Genomic DNA, 21351 nt, shown 5'->3' with positions numbered 1-21351 from the left:
GTCATCCATCCACCTCAGCCTTTCAGGTAGCTGGGACTACAGGCATATGCCACCACGCCCAGCTAATTTTTGTATTTTTTGTATCGACAGGGTTTTGCCATGTTGCCCAGGCTGGTCTTAAACTCATGGGCTCAAGCGATCTATCTGGCTCAGCCTCCAAAATTGTTGGGATTACAAGCATGATAAATGTAACCTTTTAAGGATCCTGATTAAATTCATTTTTTTTTTCTAATTTTCCAAAGTAATGTCTCACATTTCACAGTTCAGAATAGAAACTGCATATGAACGACTATGTCTTCCTGGTAAGCTTACTATCAGAGTCCTTCATGAAGAGCCAAGGTTCTATGGACCACTAGGTAGGTTCTGATGACTCAAAGTATGTTTATACCCTTGCATGAAATTTTTGTTTGATTTGTTACCAACAGATTACAGGCAGTGGGGAAGGGCCATGGGGGCGGGGCTGGGGGGCTACTTCTACTGTAGCTTGGCTAACCTGTTTTAATTACAGTTAGACTCCAGCTATTGTATATTACATACAATCACTTAGCACATGAAGACTATGAAAAACTATCCTTCCAAGTGCACAATTGGGTAGAAAGCCTGAAGGTAGGAACCTGTCCAGCTATCTTGTACAAATCAATTCATTCTTGCCACTATGGGTATAATAAGATTTGAGAAGTGTTCTAAAAACAGATCTCTAAACTGGAATTGAAATTATAAAAACTTCAGAACACAAAAAGCAATAGGTGGGAGCAGTCCAACGAACTCTGCTGTCAACAGGCCCGATGCACCTGACCATGAGCAAATTCTTACCTCTCACTGCCTTGCTTCAGGCCCTCATCGTCTCTGGCCTAAAATGCTGCAACCATGCTCCCTTCCCACTTGCCCCACAGAGTGGTCTCTCCCATTCCAATCCATTCACACCCCCCGTCAACCCACAGATAGAACGGGGTCAGTCTAACTGCATGAGGCCTCTAAGTTACCTGTCCCCCAATCCTTAGCATGGCATTCACATACACCCTAATGTCATTCCCCACACTCTCTCCACTTTCTATAAACATCAAGCTGTCCTTGCTATTCTTCCAACAAACCTCGTGTTTCCACTTGCCTTAGCTCAGGCCATTCGTGGAACACCATCCCTTTCTTCTCTGCCTTGAACAGCTTCAAGGTCTGTTTGAAATATGACCTCTCCTTTGAACTCTTCTTACCTCTCCCTCACGGTCCTGAGCAGATCACGCAGGGCCCTCTGTTCCTCCTTTAGCACCTAGCACATGGTACCACAGTTAGCTGAGTACCCAGTTTTCTCTTCCACAAGACTGTGTACTCCCTGGTCACAGGCAGAGCCCCTGATACACAGTAGCTGCTCAGTTGTTAAGCGAACATTAATAGCCTCAGTTTTGCTACTCAGCTCCCTCAAAGAATACCACTCAGGAAGACAGGATGTGCCTTTGGAAGTTTCGCTTTGGGAAATGCCCAAGCACAGAGCTGGAAGAAAAATCTACCTCTGGCTACAAAGACTAAAAGCACTTAAACTCTTAAGACAATGGCTGCCAAAAAGGAATGAAATTCTGACACATGCTACAACATGGATAAACCTTCTAACATCATGCTAAGTGAAATAAGCCAGTCATAAAAGGTCAAATGAGATTCCACTGACGGAGAGACCTGGAGTAGTCAAAATTCACAAACAGGAAGAAGACCCCTGATTACCAGGGGCTGGGGGAGGGGAGAAGGGCATGCCAGTGTTTGTTGGGGACAGTTTCAGCTGGGGAAGATGTAAAAGTTATGGAGAGTGCTGATGGTTGCACAACAATGTGAATGTACCTTATGTTACTGAATTGTATATTTAAAATGGTTAAAAGGGCAAATTTTATATTGTGTATATATCACCACAATTTTTAAAGTGCAAAAGAAAAAAGAAATGGCAAAAAAAAAAAAAAAAAAACATAGGAACATAAAGGATAGTGATACAGTGGCTTTGAATTTGTTTACCAACTCTCAGGTTACTGGAATGAGAGGATCCTCCTCAAGGCCTTACAATGGAAGTTTTAGAACTAAAGCGTGGAAGCCCTGTCTTCCACAGTAGGAAACAAACAGATGAAATACAGTGGACCCGCGAACAGCATGTTTGAGCTGTGTGTGTCCGCTTATATGTGAATTTTTTTCAATAAATTTCCACTGAGTGGCCTGCCTTCCCTCCCACCTCCTCTGCATCTTCCACCTCTGCCACCATGAGACAGCAAGACCAAGCCCTCTTCAGCCCACTCAACATGAAGGTGATGAAGATGAAGACCTTTATGATGCTCCACTTCCACTTAATGAATGGTAAATATATTTTCTCCTCTCTATGATTTTCTTAATAGCATTTTCTTTTCTTTAGCTTACTGTACTATAAGAATATAGTACATAATACATGTAACAAACAAAATATGTGTTAATTAACCATTTACGTTATCGGTAAAGCTTCTAGTCAGCAGTAGGCTATTAGTAGTTATGTTTTTGGGGACTCAGAAGTTATATACATAACTCAGAAACAGAAAGTAAGATACTGCATGTTCTCACTTATAAGTAGGAACTAAAGAATGTGTATACGGGAACATACAGAGGGAAATAACATATATCGGAGACTCCAAAAGGTAGGAGGCAGGTTAAGGTTGAAAAACTACCTATTGGGTACAGTGTTCACTACTAGGGTGACGGCTACACTAAAAGCCCAGACTTCACCACTACACAATATATCCAAGTAACAAAACTGCACTTGTACCCCCAAATTTATTTTTTAAAAAGTTATACACAGATATTTTTCCTGATTTGAGGGGTCAGCGACCTAATCCCCACGTAGCTCAACTGTATATTCAAATACCTTTCACTCAATTCAGTCAATATACAGTGTGTACCTCCAATGTTCCAGGCCTCATGCAAGGCACTGAAAGGGGATCAAAGTTGATTAAAAATGGCCCAGGGCATCCTAGGGAGAATGACACAGATACACAAATAACTATAGCACTGGGCTGACTTGGACTAAGGTTTATAAAAAGAAATACAAACGCAGTAGGAGAAACGACAACAGTAAGTTCAAGACAGTTTTCCAACAGGAGCTCAGGGAAGGCAAATTCATAACAGTTTAGTGAAGGAAGTCAAATGCATGACCTTGGCCCATCTGCACTTTTGCATCCTCCCTAGTGAATGAGGAGGGGGAACGCAGTATACTCGAAGGTCCCCCCAGCTGGAGGACTCTGCCATCCTACATTTTATGTAACACGGAGGGTGGCCGCAACACTCTGGGATGTGCGGCTGGGTCTGACCCAGAAGAGCATTTTCCTGTCCTCTTTACCTTCATCCTACAGCTGCTCCATTCTATCCCCCATGAAAAAGCTCAATAATCAACAAACCTTCTCCGCACTTTATTTCTCCTCTGTATTTATATATATTTTCAAGTATCCTGCAGGATAGCTCTCTCGGTTTCCACAAATATAGAAGAAACACACACACCCCTGCATTTTTTTACTCTAAAATTTCAGTTTCTAATTAAATCTTGTACATCCCTCATCAAAATCCATCTACATACAGTTTTATAGGCTGGAAAAATAGACCTATGCTGCCTTTTCCAGATGATTTGTGTTCTATGGAATAATAAAATGGGTAATGTTTAATTAAAATGAACATTTTAAATGAATTAAAATGAGCAAGCTGTATTCTACCAACATTGAAGAGTGCATGTTTTAGCTCTTGGATATGTATTCAGCAAAACTGTTATCAATACATGCAAACCCCACTAAATTCTGGTTTCCTTCCATTTATCCTAGATGTCTTCAGAAAAATAAGAAAGCCTGGCTCAAGCAGAAAAGAAAGAATGTTGTCCTTTCATTTTATTAAAGCACTTTGAAAGGGGCAACCTATTACAATTATCCCTTTGCAATATTGCAGGAACTTAAGTACTTAACAAAAGATAGGAAGAATCCTGAAAATGGCAGCATCGTGCTCTAATGGAGAGATCTTCAGAGTGCGATGATAGTGGGTTCTGGAATCTGCCTGTGTTCAAATCTGGGCTGTGCACTTTCTGTCTGTGAACCTTAGGCAGGTTACATAACCTCTCTAATCCCCAACTTCCCGACCTGTTAAATAGTTTAGTAGTAGTAATACCTAACTCAGAGGGCTATGCTAAGAACTAAACAAGAATGTACTGACATGAAGGTCTTAGCACAGTGCCTGGCACAATTAATGAATTGTTATTAATCAGTTTATATTGTTCAATGCAACCACCAGCTCAATCTTCAGCATTTCATTCAGCCTTTTTGGATCTATCTTGGTGCTCCCTACTTCTATCTTACAAAGGTATTAGGGGGAAAATTGAGGTCACATCTATAAAGAAATATGAGCTACAGGAAAACATTAAACTCCCTTGCTAGTGTTGAAGGAGCAGGCTGCCATGTTGTGGGTGTCTAGGTTGGGAGGCCCACATGGTAGGGAACAGAGGGAAGCCTCCAACCAACAGCTAATAAGAAACTGAAATCCTTTGTCCTACAACCACAAGGTACTAAATTCTGTGAACAAAAGTGGGTTCTTCCTCAGTCAAGCCTCATATCAGACCACAGCCCTGGCTAACACATTAATTACAGCCTTCTGAGACCCTTTGCAGATGACCCAGATAAACTGTGTCCAGATTCTTGACCCAAAGAAACTGAGATAAGAAATTAATGTTGTTTTAAATCACTAAATTTGTGGCAGTTTGTTATGCAGCAATAGAAAACTAATACTAATGCAGACGTTAGGAATGCAAGCAGACCCACGTGGTACAAAATACACGTGTATTTCTATGATTTAATACCATGCTGTAGTGATTTAGCCTTCCTGGAACCTGTGGCAGGGAAGGACAGGAAACTAAGGACAGATACTTAGAAGCGTCAATGGTAAAAACGTATTCTCCATAGTAATGGGGTATGGAAAAAGATAAATAGTTTTCTATGGTATTTCATCAAACAAGGAACAACCAGAGGGTTTGTTTTTAATTTTTTTGTTTTCAATTTATTTTCAAATTAGGCAAGTCAGCTTTTTCTGGATGCCAAATAGGACAAGTGATTTCGTCAAGTCCAAATCCTCTTGCCAAATTGTATTACCTTATGGGCATGATGGGAAATCTCTCGGGGCTTAGTTATGGGAAGGGTTCACAAGTCAGATGCCCAGATTAGACAGCCCACATGCAATTTAGTTCACATTAAATATACTCATCCAAACCAGGAGATGGGAAACTTTTGTGAAGATGTGGATTCTGCCTTCATTTTCTAATTAATTACTCCTCTCACCAATGGATGTGTTACGCTACTCAGACACTTTTCCATTACTCTTACAGTAACACTCCCTGCCCTTTTATCAGTATCCCCACTTAAACTTACACCCCTAAATTCTTAATCAGTCTGAGGCCTTCTTAAGCATTTTTCACAGAATTAGGAAATTTAAAAAGTAAGACAGGTCCTTGGAGATAATCTTGGTCATATTCTCTAATTTTACCAGAGAAATTGCAAGGCCCACAGAAGTCAAATGAGTGACTCAAGCTTAAAAGCAGAATCCTTTTACAACCTTTAAGCCGTTTCTTGAGAACGTAGATGAGGAGTATGTTTCTCCCTTAACCTTCCCTTTCATCTTTTCCTGCATCTGTCTGTTCAGATGCCTGCAGCCTCTGCTAAGTACCTCCTCTGACTGGGAAGCATTTCTGTGAAGTTATAACCACAAATGAAGTAGTTCTTAGGTGGCTCCTGTGTAGCTTACAGGCTATGGTGACATTCATGACCCATCAAGTTTCCGCCATTGCTGTCAGTCCCCAAGAAATTTCAGCCAAGTCATGGCGACAAAATAAATTATCGACTCCACTGCCTAAGTGATGAGTTAAGGCACAGTGTAATCATAATCTACATAATCCATGTAGATTCACTGATTGGAGCTTAGGGAAAAAGACAGGAAGGAAATCTATTCATTTAAATTTAACAATTGTTTACAGAAGTATTACCTACAATTTTTCTATAACTTATCTATCTGTTCAACAAACACTGAATATCAATCATGTGTCAGCCAAATTGCTACTAGAAATAAAAAGATGATGTAAGAAATAGTCTCCGCCCTCAAGGAGTTTGCGTTCTAGTGAGGAAATACAATATTTAATAATTATAATAATAGGGAACTTATTTATTTTTATTATTTTTTTGAGACAGAGTCTTACTCTGTTGCCCAGGCTAAAGTGCAGTGGCATGATCTCAGCTCACTGCAACCTCCATCTCCCGGGTTCAAGCAATTCTTCTGCCTCAGCCTCCTGAATAGCTGGGTTTACAGGCCCCTGCTACCATACCCAGCTGATTTTTGTATTTTTAGTTGAGATGGGGTTTCACCACGTTGCCCAGGCTGGTATCGAACTCCTGACCTCAAGTGATCCTCTTGCCTCGGCTTCTCAAATGCTGGGATTACAGGTGTGAGCCACTGCACCCGGCTGGGAACCTATTTATTGGGCATTTACTATGGGTGGGTTATTGGTACTTTAGATGGATTAACTCCCTTAGTTTTTATTGCAACTCCATGAAGTAGGCACTATTTTAATCCCTATTTTACTCACAAGAAAACTGAAGTACAGAATGGTTAAGTTACTTGCCCAAAGTTCATGTATTCATTGTTTCAACAATTATCTGCCTACCACTCCAGGCACAGCTCTATGTGCTGGGAATAAAGCAGTGACAAAGAGATGAAAATCACTGTTCCCATGGAGCGTACGTACTAGTGGAAGGAGACAAATATTAAGAAACAAGTAAAAATCAATATCAGAGACTGACAAGTGCTACACAGAAAAAAGAAAAACCCTTGAACCTCTGAGTTACTCATCACTGAGGTTTCTCCCGTGTGATGTGTGCTGCATGTGTTAATACACTCTCTATTTTTCTCCTGTTAATTTATCGTTTTGCTAATCTTATTTAGAGGAAAAAGTTTCTTTTTTTTCCCCTACACCTCTCATCTCCCCTCCCCAGGCCTTAGGGGTCCTCATCTCTAAAACGAAGGAATTAGACCACAGGAACTGCAAGCGTCTTGGTAATTCTAATATTCCATGAGTTGATGATTAGGAAGAAGAGAGATGTCACTGGTGTTATGGAAAAAGCCAACTGAACATGCTAAGGGCTGTGACTGCATGAAACTCCAAAGCTCCCCGAGCCCACCGCCCGGTCAGAGGACGAGAGGAGCAGCTGAGGTTCCTCACAATCCTCCAGGAAGCACACCCCTGGGTCTCCAGCTCTGGAGAAAGAGTGATGAGAAGGAGGTGCCTGGAGAACACAACCACAAACACAAGGACAGCCATGAAGGCGAGAGCTGGAAACTCCTCAAAATCTGACTCTGCAAGTTGCAGAACTAACAGATGAAACCCGGGTGAGAAAAAGACAGCCTTGCCAGGTGTTGAGTCACATTAAAGAAACTAGTCCTTCTCCCTCCAGCCTGCGCCATTAGGATTTGCTCCATTTCACTTCCCTGAAGTGCAAAACTGGAAGGGACTGTAATACAACTCACTTCAACTGCAGGCCCCAGGATCCAGCAAAAGCAGAGAGAAGCTAGGGCAAACTCCAGTGCCTGGCGGGAGAATTCCAGTGTCTGATGAAAGAATTCCCCTCCTAACAGCAATGGTCCTTGCTGCTGTCACTCCCTTCTTCTCCTCAGTGTTCTTGGCTCCGACTTTCTCCATGCCATTCTATCCCTGTCCCTATCCCTGACTTTCTTATTTAACTCTCAAATCCTAATTACGTGAGGTAGAGAAATCTCTATTTCAATTCATTAGAATCTGTTCCTATCACAGTAATTTTCTAAGGGGTCATATGAATTTGGGCCAGATTTGATATCATTAAAAGGAAGGATAACATACCTTCAGTTCACATCAGATGAATCTCACATGCACGAAAATGCCAGAAATTAAATGTTTCACATGGGCCTGTCTTCGGTATCCTTTGACAGGTCACAGCAAAATTCAGTATACAAAGGGTACAGAGACGACCTATACTAAGTGACATACACCATCTTTATATGACCGGTTCCAAATTTTGTTTTTTTAAATCACATGTCAATCTAAGGGAAGAAATGCACTGTGCTAAACTGATACATAAGACATGTTGAACCAAAGTCTCTCCTAGCTCCTTAAAGGGGGGAAAAATAGCATCTCCACGGGGAGGGAAAAGAGCATCTTATTCCAAGCACCAGCAGGAACCTGTCTTCTAAAGAGAGAGATGGGACGAACACACACAAAAGTACATGTGGATAAATGATTACGACTTTGCAGAGTTGAATATCTGAAAGCAGAGAGAAGGCTGTAACAAACACAGAGACGATAACCAGGTGGAAAAAGAGTCTTCACTGGAGAAGTTTAATAGGGGAGGAGACAGTGTAAAGTACTGTTTTGAAAGTGAGAGCCATGTTTAGGCAGAGTGGTGCCCATTCTGTCTGTATATGATCATCTTCCCACCTAGTCTCTGCACTCAATGACATGAAAAATATATTGAGCATTACAGAAGACAGTACATTTGGTTTAAACATGGCCATTGGAATGACTTGTCTTAAGGGGTGAACTTTTTATAAAAGCAACACACAGACAGGTCCCCAATTCAGATAATTCCATAAGAAGCTATTATAAAATATGTCATGTGCATTACATCTCACATAGCCGTCATAGTAAATTAGTGGCCCATTTTTCAACCGAGGACACTGAGCCTCAGGGGTTAAATAATATGCAGACTCACAGAGGTCAGAAGCAGCAGGGGTAGAGTTCAAACCAAGGTTTACCAAATGTCGGTCTGTGTTCTTACCACTGTGCTAGGTAGCTACAAGAATACAAATAAATTAGATCTCTAATAAGGTTGGCCTAAAATGATTTCCAAAAAGCCATCCAATATATAATACCCCGTTATGCCACGGCATGATACAGTGTTTCGCTACCACCATCCCTTTCAATAAACTTTTTATTTGGTACAACTCCATCCTATCTTCGCAAACACGTGTGTTTGTGTATGCAGTGGCCGTATAATCTCTCTAGTTTGAGGGAGAATTGGTCACAGAGGACCAGCTGTTTTCTCCAAGAAGAGAGACTCCTTCTATCCACTGGCCCTCTCTGGTACTCTTCCCTGAAATCATCACTCCCTCTGCTAGCCATAGAGTCTCTGAGAACAGATGGGCAGGGATGGATGTGGGTGCAGCAGCCATCCCTGCAGCTTCCCCCAGTGCTTCATCACTAGAAAGCAAATGGATGGAAGCAGCTGGGGACAGAGATAGTGCAGGGAAAGCAATGAAGGACACCAGAAGTGGGTAGCGGAATTGCCCCAGCACATACTGTTGCTACCCCTGTGATGGAGTTATCTTGGTTCAGACCCTGGACAGAAAAACACTACTCCATGACCACAGGCCATTCCTGAGTCCGAACTTGGGTGAACTCTACCATCCAAGCAAACAGCCTGACAAGGACCAGAGGTGATCGGCATCTTCTCCCTACTCTGGGCACAAGGTCAGGCCTGTCCTCTTAGCCAACTGGATATGCCACCAAGGGAAAGAGTGAGAGGGTGACACTAAGTAGCACAGACTCAGATGACTATTGTGGGAGAGAGGTTAGGAGTAAGTGAACATGACGACCTGTCTACAAACCCCAAAACTGAAGAGACTCACAGAAACACAAGTACTGCATGACTTCCCTCATCTGCCTCCATGAACTGCATTTGCTGCATGTTACAGTCAAAGCCAACTACTTGCCATGGCCTGAGTGGCAAATGTTCTCCCATGCCTCTAACTTCTCTGAAATCGTCCGCCCCATGTGCCTTCCCTAATTTATCTGACAGATGCAACACTGTCTCCCACCACTGTAAGTCTCCTCTCCCAAGGAGAGGTAAGCACTCTCTCTTTAAGACCTAAGTTCTAAGGTACATATAATAATGCATTCTATTTTATTTTTAAATTTATTATTATTACTATTATTGAAACAGGGTCTCATCTTGTCGCCCAGGCTAGAGTGCAGTGGCACAATCACAGCTCACTGCAGCCTCAACCTCCTGGGCTCAGGTGATTCTCCCACCTTAGCCTCCCGGGTAGCTAGGACCACAGGCATGTGCCACCATGCCTGGCTAATTTTTTGTAGAGATGGTTTCGTCATGTTGCCCAGGCTGGTCTTGAACTCCTGGGCTCAGGCAATCCACCCGCCTCAGCCTCCCAGTGCTGCGATTACAGGCGTGAACCACCGCACCTGGCCTCATGACGCATTCTAAATCTTACTTCGCATACTGCCTCTCCCAACTAGATAGCAAGTTCTTCAACTGCAAGAATCAGGCTTTATTAAGACAGTGCCTGCCTAGTTCCTGGTAGATGATGCTAAACAAAATAATGCAAAGAATTGACCTGATTAGACACATAGAGGAACAAAAAAAGACTGATCTTATAAGGAACACGGCTTTACCTGCAAAGAATTTAACATAAGATGAAGTCAACAGGCATTAACTGTACTGAAGTCATGACTGAAGAAACAGTTGCTCCAAGCACTGTGGGGCTGGGAAGTTAGTGGGAGGAACAAAATTAAAATAAGATATGTAGTCTGTCTTCTGATGCTTATAACCAAATCCCTAAAACTAGGTAATTTACAAAGAAATGAAATTTCCTTCTTACAGTTATGGAGGCTAGGGAGTCCAAGGTCAAGGGGCCCCATCTGGAGAGGGCTTTCACGCTAGGAGGGACTCAGTAGACTTCCAGGACAGCGCAGGCTAACACAAGGTAAGGGGCAGAGCATGCTAGCTCAGGTCTCTCTTCCTTTTCTTATAAAGCCACCAGTCCCATTCTCGTAATAACCCATTAATCCATTAATCCATTAACCCATGAATGGAGTAATCTATTCATGAGAGCAGAACCCTCATGACCTAACCACCTCTTAAAGGCCCCATGTCTCAATACTGCCATACTGGGGATTAAGGCATTAAGTTTCAACATGAATTTTGGAGGAGACAAATACTCAAACCATAGAAGTGTCTGGTCTCCTATGAAGTCTACATGCTACTTCTTTACACTAAACTGAAATACAAAGTACTGAGGACTTACCTTTATTGTGCTTCCCACAAACATTCTCCCAGTGTGCAGTACTACTGCTGGTTTCAAAACAATGGAGTCATGAACACAAAGGACTCTCTTTTGCACATGGACAACTGATTATATATACATGAATATATGTATGGCAAACCTGTTTGCAATTGCCAAGATCCTAGCACCAACTTCAACGCCCATCAATGAGAGAGTGAATGAATAAACTGTGTGTAATCGGGTCATGATGGAACATCATACGGCAGAGAAGGCAAATTAACGACCGTGATGCATAGCAATACAGATGAATGCTGGCAGTCAAGACGTTAAGTAAAAAAGTAAGTCCCAAAAGATTATATATGGTCTGATATCCTTTTTATAAAGTTGAAAGGTGATAACAATTAAATACATATCTATGTAGCTACATACTTTTTATGTGTATATGTCTTATGTTTTTATGTGTTCCATTTTAGAATGATATGTAAGTGAAATAAAGTATGCAGAAAAGGAAAGATAGATGTATACAGGATTCAGACAGTAGTTACCTTGGGTAGAGAAAAGAAGGGAGAGGAAGTGTGGGAAGGATGGCAATCTGCTCAGATGCAGGTTATGCTCCAGGTCCTAGATTTGTCTAGGGGGATGGGTTTATGGTCACTGCTACAGACAAGGTTCGTGTTGCCCCAGAATTCGTATGTTGAAATCCTAACCCTCAATATGATGGTATTTAGAGATGGCGCCTCTAGAAGGTGTTTAAGTCATGAGGGTAGAGCCCTCATGGATGGGATTTAGGTCCTTATAAAAGAGGCCCTGGAGAGTTTCCTCGCCCTTCTGCCATGTGAGGACACAGTGAGAAGTCAGCAGCCTGAAACCCAGGAGAGGGCCCTCACCAGAATTTGACCATTCGGGCACCCTGACCACAGACTACCAGCCTCCAAACGGAAAGAAACAAATCTCTGTTGTTTATAAGCCACTCAGTTTATGTGTTTTGTTATAGCAGCTCGAAGGGACTACATAGTTGCTTATTACACTATTTTATATCATTTTATTTATTGATTGATTTAGAGACAGAGTCTCACTCTGTCACCCAGGCTGAAGCGCAGTGGTGCAATCTTGGCTCACTGCAATCTCTGCCTCCCAGGTTCAAGCGATTCTCCTGGCTCAGCCTCCCGAGTAGCTGGGACTACCGGCGCCCACCACCACACCCGGCTAATTTTCATACTTTTAGTAGAGATGGGGTTTCACCATGTTGCCCAGGCTGGTCTCGAACTGGACCTCAAGTGGTCTGCCTGCTTCAGCCTCCTCAAGAGCCGGGATTACAGGCATGAGCCACCGTGCCCAGCCCATTCTATCTTTTTTAGAGACAGAGTCTTGCTCTGTTGCCCTGGCTAGGGTGCAGTGGTACAATCATAGCTCACTGCAGCCTCAAACTCCTGAGCTCAAGTGATTCTCCCACCTCAGTCTCCAGAGTAGCTCAGACTACAGGTGTGTGCCATCACAACCGGCATAAAAATACGAAGATAATGTGTTTTGACGTAAAGATTATGACTAATCCCATTCTTTGCATATAAAGTCCAATATCAAAAGAGAAACAACAAAAAAATGAAACTACAGGAATATCATAACACAGTGCCAGAATCTATACAAAGCAGACAGGTGTCTTGTAAGGACGCGAGGAAGGGGGAGAAAGGACAGCTCACACTGCATCTACCACAAACTGATTTACACCTGCCATCCTCTATCTAAATTATCAAGCGGAAGGAGGCAAGAACTGTGCATCCCTACACCCCTTCTCAGTCTGCAGAGCCACCTCTTTCTTCCTAGCATCTGCAGGGGGGACTTCAGCTCTGGACACCATCAGATGCACTCATGGGCTGGCATTAATCTCATCTCTGAATATTCTGACCCTTTTCAAACTGCATCATAAATCCATGCTTGTGACACCGAGTACGTGGAGCTTTTGGCAAGAACACCCTTGTGAATCTGTATTTGCGCACGAAAATCCATCAGTTCTATCTTCTGCTAGAAGTTATACTAAGCAGATGAAGCTCTCCCAGGAAGGTCTGGACCGTATGCCCTGGAGAGTGTGCGGCAGATGTCAGAGAAAAAGACAAAGGGGGGTGGGGGGCGGGAGGAGGGAAAAAGACTCCCAGTGGGAGACAAATGATTCTGAAGAATCTGCCCCAGGGGGAAGTGTGGCCAACCAGAACGCGGAAACACATCCAATGTCCACAAAAGACATGGCAGAGAGCTCCCGCTTCTCCAAACATCCTCAAACCAAGCCCCTAACCTAAAATTTCAGTTGATGCCAGCTTATTTTTTCTTTTAAAAAAAGCTAGGGAGTTAAATGTTGGAACCAGAATAGCAAATTTGATCTGCTCACGGAAGCTTGCCTGTTAGCCTAACTGTGGACATTTTTGTGCCAGGATGACAGTCGAGTTTTTTCTCCTGGAGAAGACTGGAGAAGAGTTAGCCATGGTTTAAAATGAAATGAAATAAAATAAAATAAAATAAAATAAAATAAAATAGCAAATGTACTGTGCTGTGTCTTTAAATATCCAAACCATGCCTAGAGAAGCAGAGGTCAGGTCTGAGCCCCACTCCTCCCCACCTCCACCTGGACCCTGACCCTACTATTCCTCATTTCAAGCAGACTCCTTCCTCTACTTACTCTAGGTTTTGCAGAGATCCCCGAACAGCATAAAATTGTATTACGGTACTCCCTGTCCCCAGCCCCAGCCCCAGCACAGGGGTTCAGTCTACTTCCATACTTTAAAAGGCTCTTCCATACTCCCAGCAAACATCCCCCCCGCCCCCGGCCCCATTTTCCCTGCCAGACGAGTCCTGGGCCTCCTTTGCAGTAAATAATCTCGGTGAGATCTCACCAAAACATTTCCTAATCACATATTTTCATTGTCTAAAGAGAGTTATAGATGCAGTAAGTGGCCTGTGTTCCTAGTCCTTCCCACATTTTCAGAAGCCCATGTCATTTAATGTGAAGCTTGGTTTGCTTCTTTGAGCTACCATCACTTATGCTTTATTTTGGAGCCTGTATTTAAATCCTAGATTAATCAGCATGTAGAAGAAAACTGTGGTAACTCCTCTAACCTTGCTCTCTGAACATATGATGTCTTGACCAGGGGATCACTAAGGATCCTTCTAAGCAGCCCCTGGGACCCAGAGTCAGACCTCAAGGAGCAGCTAAGGCTGTGGTTATCTTAGTAGGGTCTCCACACGCTACCACTCTTCCTGGGGTTTCTACGGTTGCCCTGAACTGTGGATTCTTTGGCACCAAATCCAGAGAAGCATAAAGAGGGCCCTGAGTGGGGAGGGACACCTAACTCTGCCTTCTGCCGTCTTGAGGCAGGTTACACAGCAGGACGCAGGCCTCGTATGAACTGCTGGGAAGCCCAGCTCATCACCAGTGGGACAGTGAGGTTTTGCCTGATAGCTAAGATTTTGTAGATATTCATCCCTTAAGGCCAAGGGAGAAAGGGCTAATGGAAAATCAAACCACTGGACAGCCACGAGACTGAAGCAGAAAGCATCAGAAAGCCCCAACTTGAGCCATAGTGGCTGCCCTGCAATGCACCCAACATTCTTCTTGCTAAGTTCATTCGCTGGTTCTCCCACTGCTTTCTGGACCAGGTCAAAGTGCCTTTAATGGGGACTAAAGGCCCTTTAATCATGCCCCGACATTGTACCTTTCACTCTTTTCCTGTATACACCGGACTCTTCCGTGAGGTGGTCGGCTTCCTTTGCCCGTAAGGTACCTACTACTACTATCCAGTTCTCCTAGACCACCCTGATGTGGCTAAGACTGGGGCTCTGGAGTCAGGCAGCAGAGACTCTAACAGGCAGCTCAGACTCCACATTTCCTTGGAGTGGGACCCTGGGCCTGTTAGCTAACCTCACTCAGTTTTCTGAGCTGTAAAGCAGGAAAACTAATAGAAACATCTTTCTCATATGGCTGACATAAACATTAAATGAGCGAATACCTGTAAGAGACTTGATCAGTACTTAGCACACGGGAAGCACTCAGTAAATGCTGGCTGCTGTTGCTACCATTGTTATCATTATTCCAGTTCACAGCAAACTTTCTCTGTGCTTTAAACCCCTTTAGTAAATATTTGCATTTGGCACTGATCACACACTGCTTTGTGCTGTTGCTCGTCATCTTACACATATGGCTTCTCTCAACTAGGCTACAAGTCCGTTAAAGCTAAAGACTACGACTTATGTGCTTTTCTTTCCCTATGATGCTTGAAAGTGTCTTAAATGGAGGAACACAATAAATGTATGCTATTTAGCAAGAATTGAACAATACTGTACTTATTAAGCATTACTTTGGCTAGAACTGTGTTTTCAGTTCTTCATATTAACTTAATTTACTGATTTCTCATACTCAGCAATCTTGACTAAATGAGTGATGGGCACCCAGGGATGTGTCTACTCATTTTCTTATTAAGAAAAAAAGGGGGGATGGTGCTGGGTGCGAGTCACGCCTGTAATGTCAGCACTTTGGAAGGCCGACGCGGGTGGATCATCTGAAGTCAGGAGTTTTGAGAGCAGCCTGGCCAACATGGTGAAACCTCGTCTCTACTAAAAATACAAAAATTAGCCGGGCATGGTGGCATGTGCCTATAATCCCAGCTACTTGGGAGGCTGAGGCAGGAGAATCATTTGAACCCGGTGGGGGGCGTGGGGAAGGGGGAGCCAGAAGTTGCAGTGAGCTGAAAAAAAAAAAAAGAAGAAGAAGAAAAGAAAAGAAAGAAAAAAGGTGGGGTGGGGGTGGTGTCTCATGCCTTTAAATCCCACCACTTTGGGAAGCCAAGGCGGGCAGATCATTTGAGGTCAGGAGTTTTGAGACCAGCCTCACCAACATGGTGAAACTCCATCTCTACTAAAAATTCAAAAATCAGCTGGGTGCAGTGACGTGCACCTGTAGTCCCAGATACTCAGGAGGCAGAGGCAGGAGAATCACTTGAACCTGGAAGGTGGAGATTGTAGTAAGCTGAGATTTTGCCACTGCATTCCAGCCTGGGTGAGAGTTAGACTCTGTCTAAAATAAAAAAGAAAGAAAAAAAAAGGTATTGCCAAGCAAACTTAAATTTTAAGAAAAAACTACAACAGAGCATTGAAAGTCATAGCAGGGCCAGGCGCGGTGGCTCACGCCTGTTAACACCAGCACTGTGGGAGGCCAATCACTTGAGGTCAGGGGTTCGAGACCAGCCTGGCCAACATGGTGAAACCCCATCTCTACTAAAAATACAAAAATTAGCCAGGTGTGGTGGCACATGCCTGTAGTCCCATATATTCGGGAGGCTGAGGCAGGAGAATGACTTGAACCTGGGAGGCAGAGGTTGCAGTGAGCCAAGATCGCGCCACTGCACTCCAGCCTAGGCAAGAGAGCGAGACTGCATCTCAAAAAAAAGTCATGACAGTCTAAGTTGCTGTATGCATCTCTGTACCACTCCAAAAACATCCCAGACCCTTTTCTGACAATCAAGGTGTGCAAAATGGTCTCTAAAGGGCATGAAAGCTCATAAAAGACAGAACACTGAATTCCTGACAGATGTAAACAGTAATTTCCTACTTCACCTTTGACAGCTTCAGGCCCTGGAAGAGTGCTTGAGTAAACAAAGACAAACTGAATCTACCATAAACTCTCTATCTCACCTACTGGTATCCTATCCCACCCACTGGGAAGAAAAATACAATCATTAGTCCCTGGTGAACACAAGAGCATTGATGTCGGGCAAATCAAGAAGACAAATGAGGAAGAATAATTATTTCATAAATTGCAAAACTATCCACAGCTTTTAACGTAGCTGACTGGTAAGTCTAAAATACCGGCACCTTTTTCAGGAGTAATAAGAGTGACAGAATTTTCTGGATTAAATCAAAGATATTTTAAGCTGTCTTGTAACACAATGGAAATTTACTTTGTGTCCAATTCAGGGGTGAATACTAACCCTGAAGATTTTCTTGTAAAAAGAAAATATGTGAATCAACAAATACTTCCACTGTGGACTAAATTTAATGTCTTCGAATGTTTAGTCTGACTGTGGCTGGCTGTGTTTGAAGAAAGGCTGACAAACTCTCTGTATATGTATGCAAAGACTGTTTCTTTCAAATTCTTCTTTTAATGGCTGAGAAGAAAAAGGTTGAAATCACCCACTTTTGTTCAATCTTATGAACATAATGCCCCATTTTATCTTCATTACAGAAAAGATTAAGACAAGAATGTACTCTAATTTGCTATTACATTTACATCAAACTTGATCGAGATCATCTTCTCTATGCATCCTCTCTTCTTCCTATCACCCACATACACATTCATATGTACATGAAAATATGTGTGTGTTGCTGGTTTTTATACATTTGCTTCCTACTTCCTGGTTTTTACTCAGAGAAGAAGAAGTATTAAAAAGTCATAAGAAAAAAAAGTTGTCACTTTTATTTTACCCAGAAAAAATTAGGAAGTGTCCCAAATCTCAATAGGGAACTTCCCAGCAGAAAATAAGAGCTCTGTTATTACACACGAAGGGTCTGTGCCCCTAAGGGTTTCCAGTTTTCAAAGGCCTGATTTAAGTAGCCTGAATTTTCCATTTCTTTTTTTTTTTTTTTTTTTTTTTTTTCTGAAATATTCAGGGATAATGAAGCATAACTGATCAACAAATCGACAAAAGGTATCACAAAGCTCAATATTGGTGTACTCTGGATGGTCCTATTTACCCTGTTGAAAAGTTAGACACTGAAAATCTACACATTACAAATGACCATAACTAAAGCCAGCATTAATAGGGAAAAAGGTGCCTAGCTAGATGACACTCTGCAGGCCCACCAAGCTCTTCACGCAGTGGCAAATCCCTCCACTTGGGACACTGTCCCCTGGGCCAGCTCCTGCCCTTCACCTGGTCCTCATACTCATGCCGCCTCCCAGGCCTTCCCTGACCACCAACCTGGAATAGGATCCCCCTGGGCCTGCATCATTCTCTCTGTCACCTACTGTGTTTCTTTCCGAGCACTGATTGTTGGCAGAAATTATCTCGTTCGTATTTTACTTATATTTTGTCTGTTTCGTCACATTAGAATATTGGCTCTTGGGTATTAAAACACCAAGGCTTTACTTTTATGGGTTGTATCCTCAGCCCCAAAAATACTAGGCATTTTATTTGAACTCTAGGTATTAATTAGATAATATGAAAACATGACCGTTAGCTTTATTAGGTGTGATAATGACATTTTGCTTGCTTGGTTTTTAAGTCTGTTAAAGACACAACCTGAAGTATTTATAGCTGAAATTCTGAGTGACTTATACTTCAAAATAATAGGGAAGGGGAAGGGTGAGAAGGATGTAAGGATACAGATAAAACAAGATTAGTCACATAGTGATCACCGTTGAAGCCGAGTGATGAGTACATATAATTCATTATACTGTTCTCATTACTTCTGAGTATGTGTGGAAGTTTCTCTAATAAAATCTTAAGGCCTGAATGTAAAAATGAAACAGGTAATATTCCATCTATTTAACTGGATATTTATTTGACCTTAGAGTAGAGAAAGACTTTCTAAGCAAAATATTAAAGGAAAAAAACCACAAATAATATGTTTTAAAAGCTAAATAACACTGGATGCTCATTTAGTCTGTCAAATTAGTAACATTTCAAAAAATGCCGCAGGGCAGAGGCAGATTGTTAGAGGCACTGATTTATCTGCCACTAAGAAAAAAAACCCACTTTATCATTCACAATTATTTTGTATTTATTGAAAGAACTAGATGTACATATGATGCTTACATTCATCTTAAGTAAAATTAATTGACCACATTGTTCCTGAAATTTCTTACATGCAGGGCCAACTCCCTTGAATCACTTTTTTCTCAGTTGTCAAAGTCAGTGACAAATGACCACCTTTACCCTCTATCCATGTGGCAATACACATCTGTTGAATTGTCAATTAATTTTATAACACAGTGTTTAGAAAAGTCAGGCCTTCATCTTTGTGCACATTTCCATAGTGTACTTAAAGAAATTCCTCTTGGGAAGAAAAAAAAAAAGCTAAACAGAAAAGTTTCAGAGGCAACTATATGAAGTTCATATTATGAGACAGAATGCCACAGGAAAAAAAGGTAACATAAGAAAAAAGTGAAGAGCCCTTTAGGGAATTTTTTGGGGGCAATCTGTTTCTGAGTTTACAGTCTGGTGACATTTCCAGGAAAACAAACTTTACACTCAGGCTCAAAGTTTGCTCTCAGTTCCTTGAGACATGGGAATCAAAGAAAGAAACAGACTTACAAAGCAGTCTTGAGAAGTTCATGCCCCGTTTCCTCCTTCCATTCCTAGTACCATGAAGCTATGTTAAATGAGAAAATAATACAGTCTAGTGGCAGATACAATCATGGCTAAAAACTGATCATAGTTAGGGTCCATCAAAAAAGGATGAGCAAATTTATTTATTAAAGTTCTTCTGACATTTAAAAAATTTGATCTTAGTTGCATTATAGTTTCAATGTCTTATCTACCATGGAGGCACCAATATGAAAAATGTGGCTAAGTCTATGTGTTACCTATGAAATGTGAAATTAAATTAGTCTTGTAAAAATTCAAACATGGCCTGGCTCAGCAGCTCATGCCTGTAATCCCAGCAGTTTGAACGGCCAAGGCTGGCGGATCACTTGAGGTCAGGGGATCAACACCAGCCTGGCCAACATGGCAAAACCCCGTCTCTACTAAAAATACAAAAATCAGCCGGGCATGGTGGAGCATGCCTGTAATCCCCACTATTTGGGAGGCTGAGGCAAGAGAATTGCTTGAACCTGGGAGGTGCAGGTTGTAGTGAGCAGAGATCAATCCACTGCATTCAAGCCTGGGCAAGAGAGCGATTCCATCTCAAAAAGTCACATGTTCATGTCCAGTTTGAATTATTGAATCTACTCAAGGCAGAATCTTTAAGTAAAAACAATTAGCATTCACAATGAAAGTGTAAACAAAAATATGCTGTATAAGCATGGTACTGGTACCAAAACTGATACATAGAACAATGAACAAAACAGAGGCCTCAGAAACAACACCACACAACTACAACCATCTGATCTTTGACAAACCTGACAAAAACAAGCAATAGGGAAATGATTCCCTATTTAATAAGTTGTGTTGGGAAAACTGGCTAGCCATATGCAGAAAACTGAAACCCCTTCCTTACACCTTACACAAAAATTAGCTCAAGATGGAGTGAAGACTTTTTATGGTTTTAGGTCCATAAAAACCTATAAAACCATAAAAACCCTTGAAGAAAACCTAGGCAATACCATTCAGGACATAGGCATGGGCAAAGACTCCAAAAACATGGCAACAAAAGCCAAAATTGACAAATGGGATCTAATTAAACTAAAGAGCTTCTGCTCAGCAAAAGAAACTATCATTAGAGCGAGCAGACAACCTACAGAGCAGGAGAAAATTCTTGCAATCTATCCATCTGACAAAGGGCTAATATCCAGAATCTAGAAGGAACTTACACAAATTTACAAGGAAAAAACAACCCCATCTAAAAGTAGGCAAAGGATATGAACAGACACTTCTCAAAAGAAGACATTTATACGGTCAACAAACATACGAAAAAAAGCTCATCATCACTGGTCGTTAGAGAAATGCAAATCAAAACCACAATGAGATACCATCTCACACCAGTTAGAATGGCGATCATTAAAAAGTCAGGAAACAATAGATGCTGGAGAGGATGTGGAGAAATAGCAACGCTTTTACACTGTTGGTGGGAGTGTAAATTAGTTCAACCATCGTGGACAGTGTGGCGATTCCTCAAGGATCTAGAACCAGAAATACCATTTGACCCAGCAATCCCATTACTAGGTATATACTCAAAGGATTATAAATCATTCTACTATAAAGACACATGCACACGTATGTTTATTGTGACACTGTTCACAATAGCAAAGACTTGGAACCAACCCAAATGTTCATCTATGATAGACTGGATAAAGAAAATGTGGCACATAATACACCATGGAATACTACGCAGCCATAGAAAAGGATGAGCTCATGTCCTTTGCAGGAACATGGTTGGAGCTGGAAACCATCATTCCCAGCAAACTAACACAGGAAGAGAAAACCTAACACCGCATGTTCTCACTCATAAATGGGAGTTGAACATGAGAACACATGGACACAGGGAAGGGAACATCACACACCGGGGCCTGTCAGTGGGTGGGGGCTAGGGGAGAAATAGCATAAGGAGAAATATCTAATGTAGATAAGGGCTGATGGGTGC

At 42.1% G+C, this 21351-nt stretch overlaps 1 protein-coding gene across 5 annotated transcripts in view; it reads right to left on the bottom strand.

Moving 5' to 3' along the window:
* Positions 1 to 21351, bottom strand: part of ETV6 (ETS variant transcription factor 6) — a 260443-nt gene that overhangs the window by 206492 nt on the left and 32600 nt on the right. Inside the window, exon 1 of one of the 5 annotated variants that reach the window (XM_058441974.1) lies at positions 15880 to 16381. The exons of the other annotated variants lie outside the window; for them this stretch is intronic. Coding sequence (XP_058297957.1) covers positions 15880 to 15909 — 30 coding nt within the window. The 5' untranslated portion in view covers positions 15910 to 16381. Of the gene's footprint in view, positions 1 to 15879; positions 16382 to 21351 lie in introns of those variants that run through there. 5 annotated transcript variants of the gene reach the window in all.

The sequence above is a fragment of the Hylobates moloch genome, unplaced genomic scaffold (assembly GCF_009828535.3).
Source record: "Hylobates moloch isolate HMO894 unplaced genomic scaffold, HMol_V3 SCAFFOLD_8, whole genome shotgun sequence".
NCBI classification, from domain to species: Eukaryota; Metazoa; Chordata; class Mammalia; order Primates; family Hylobatidae; genus Hylobates; species Hylobates moloch.
This window is presented reverse-complemented; position numbering and strand designations above follow the sequence as displayed.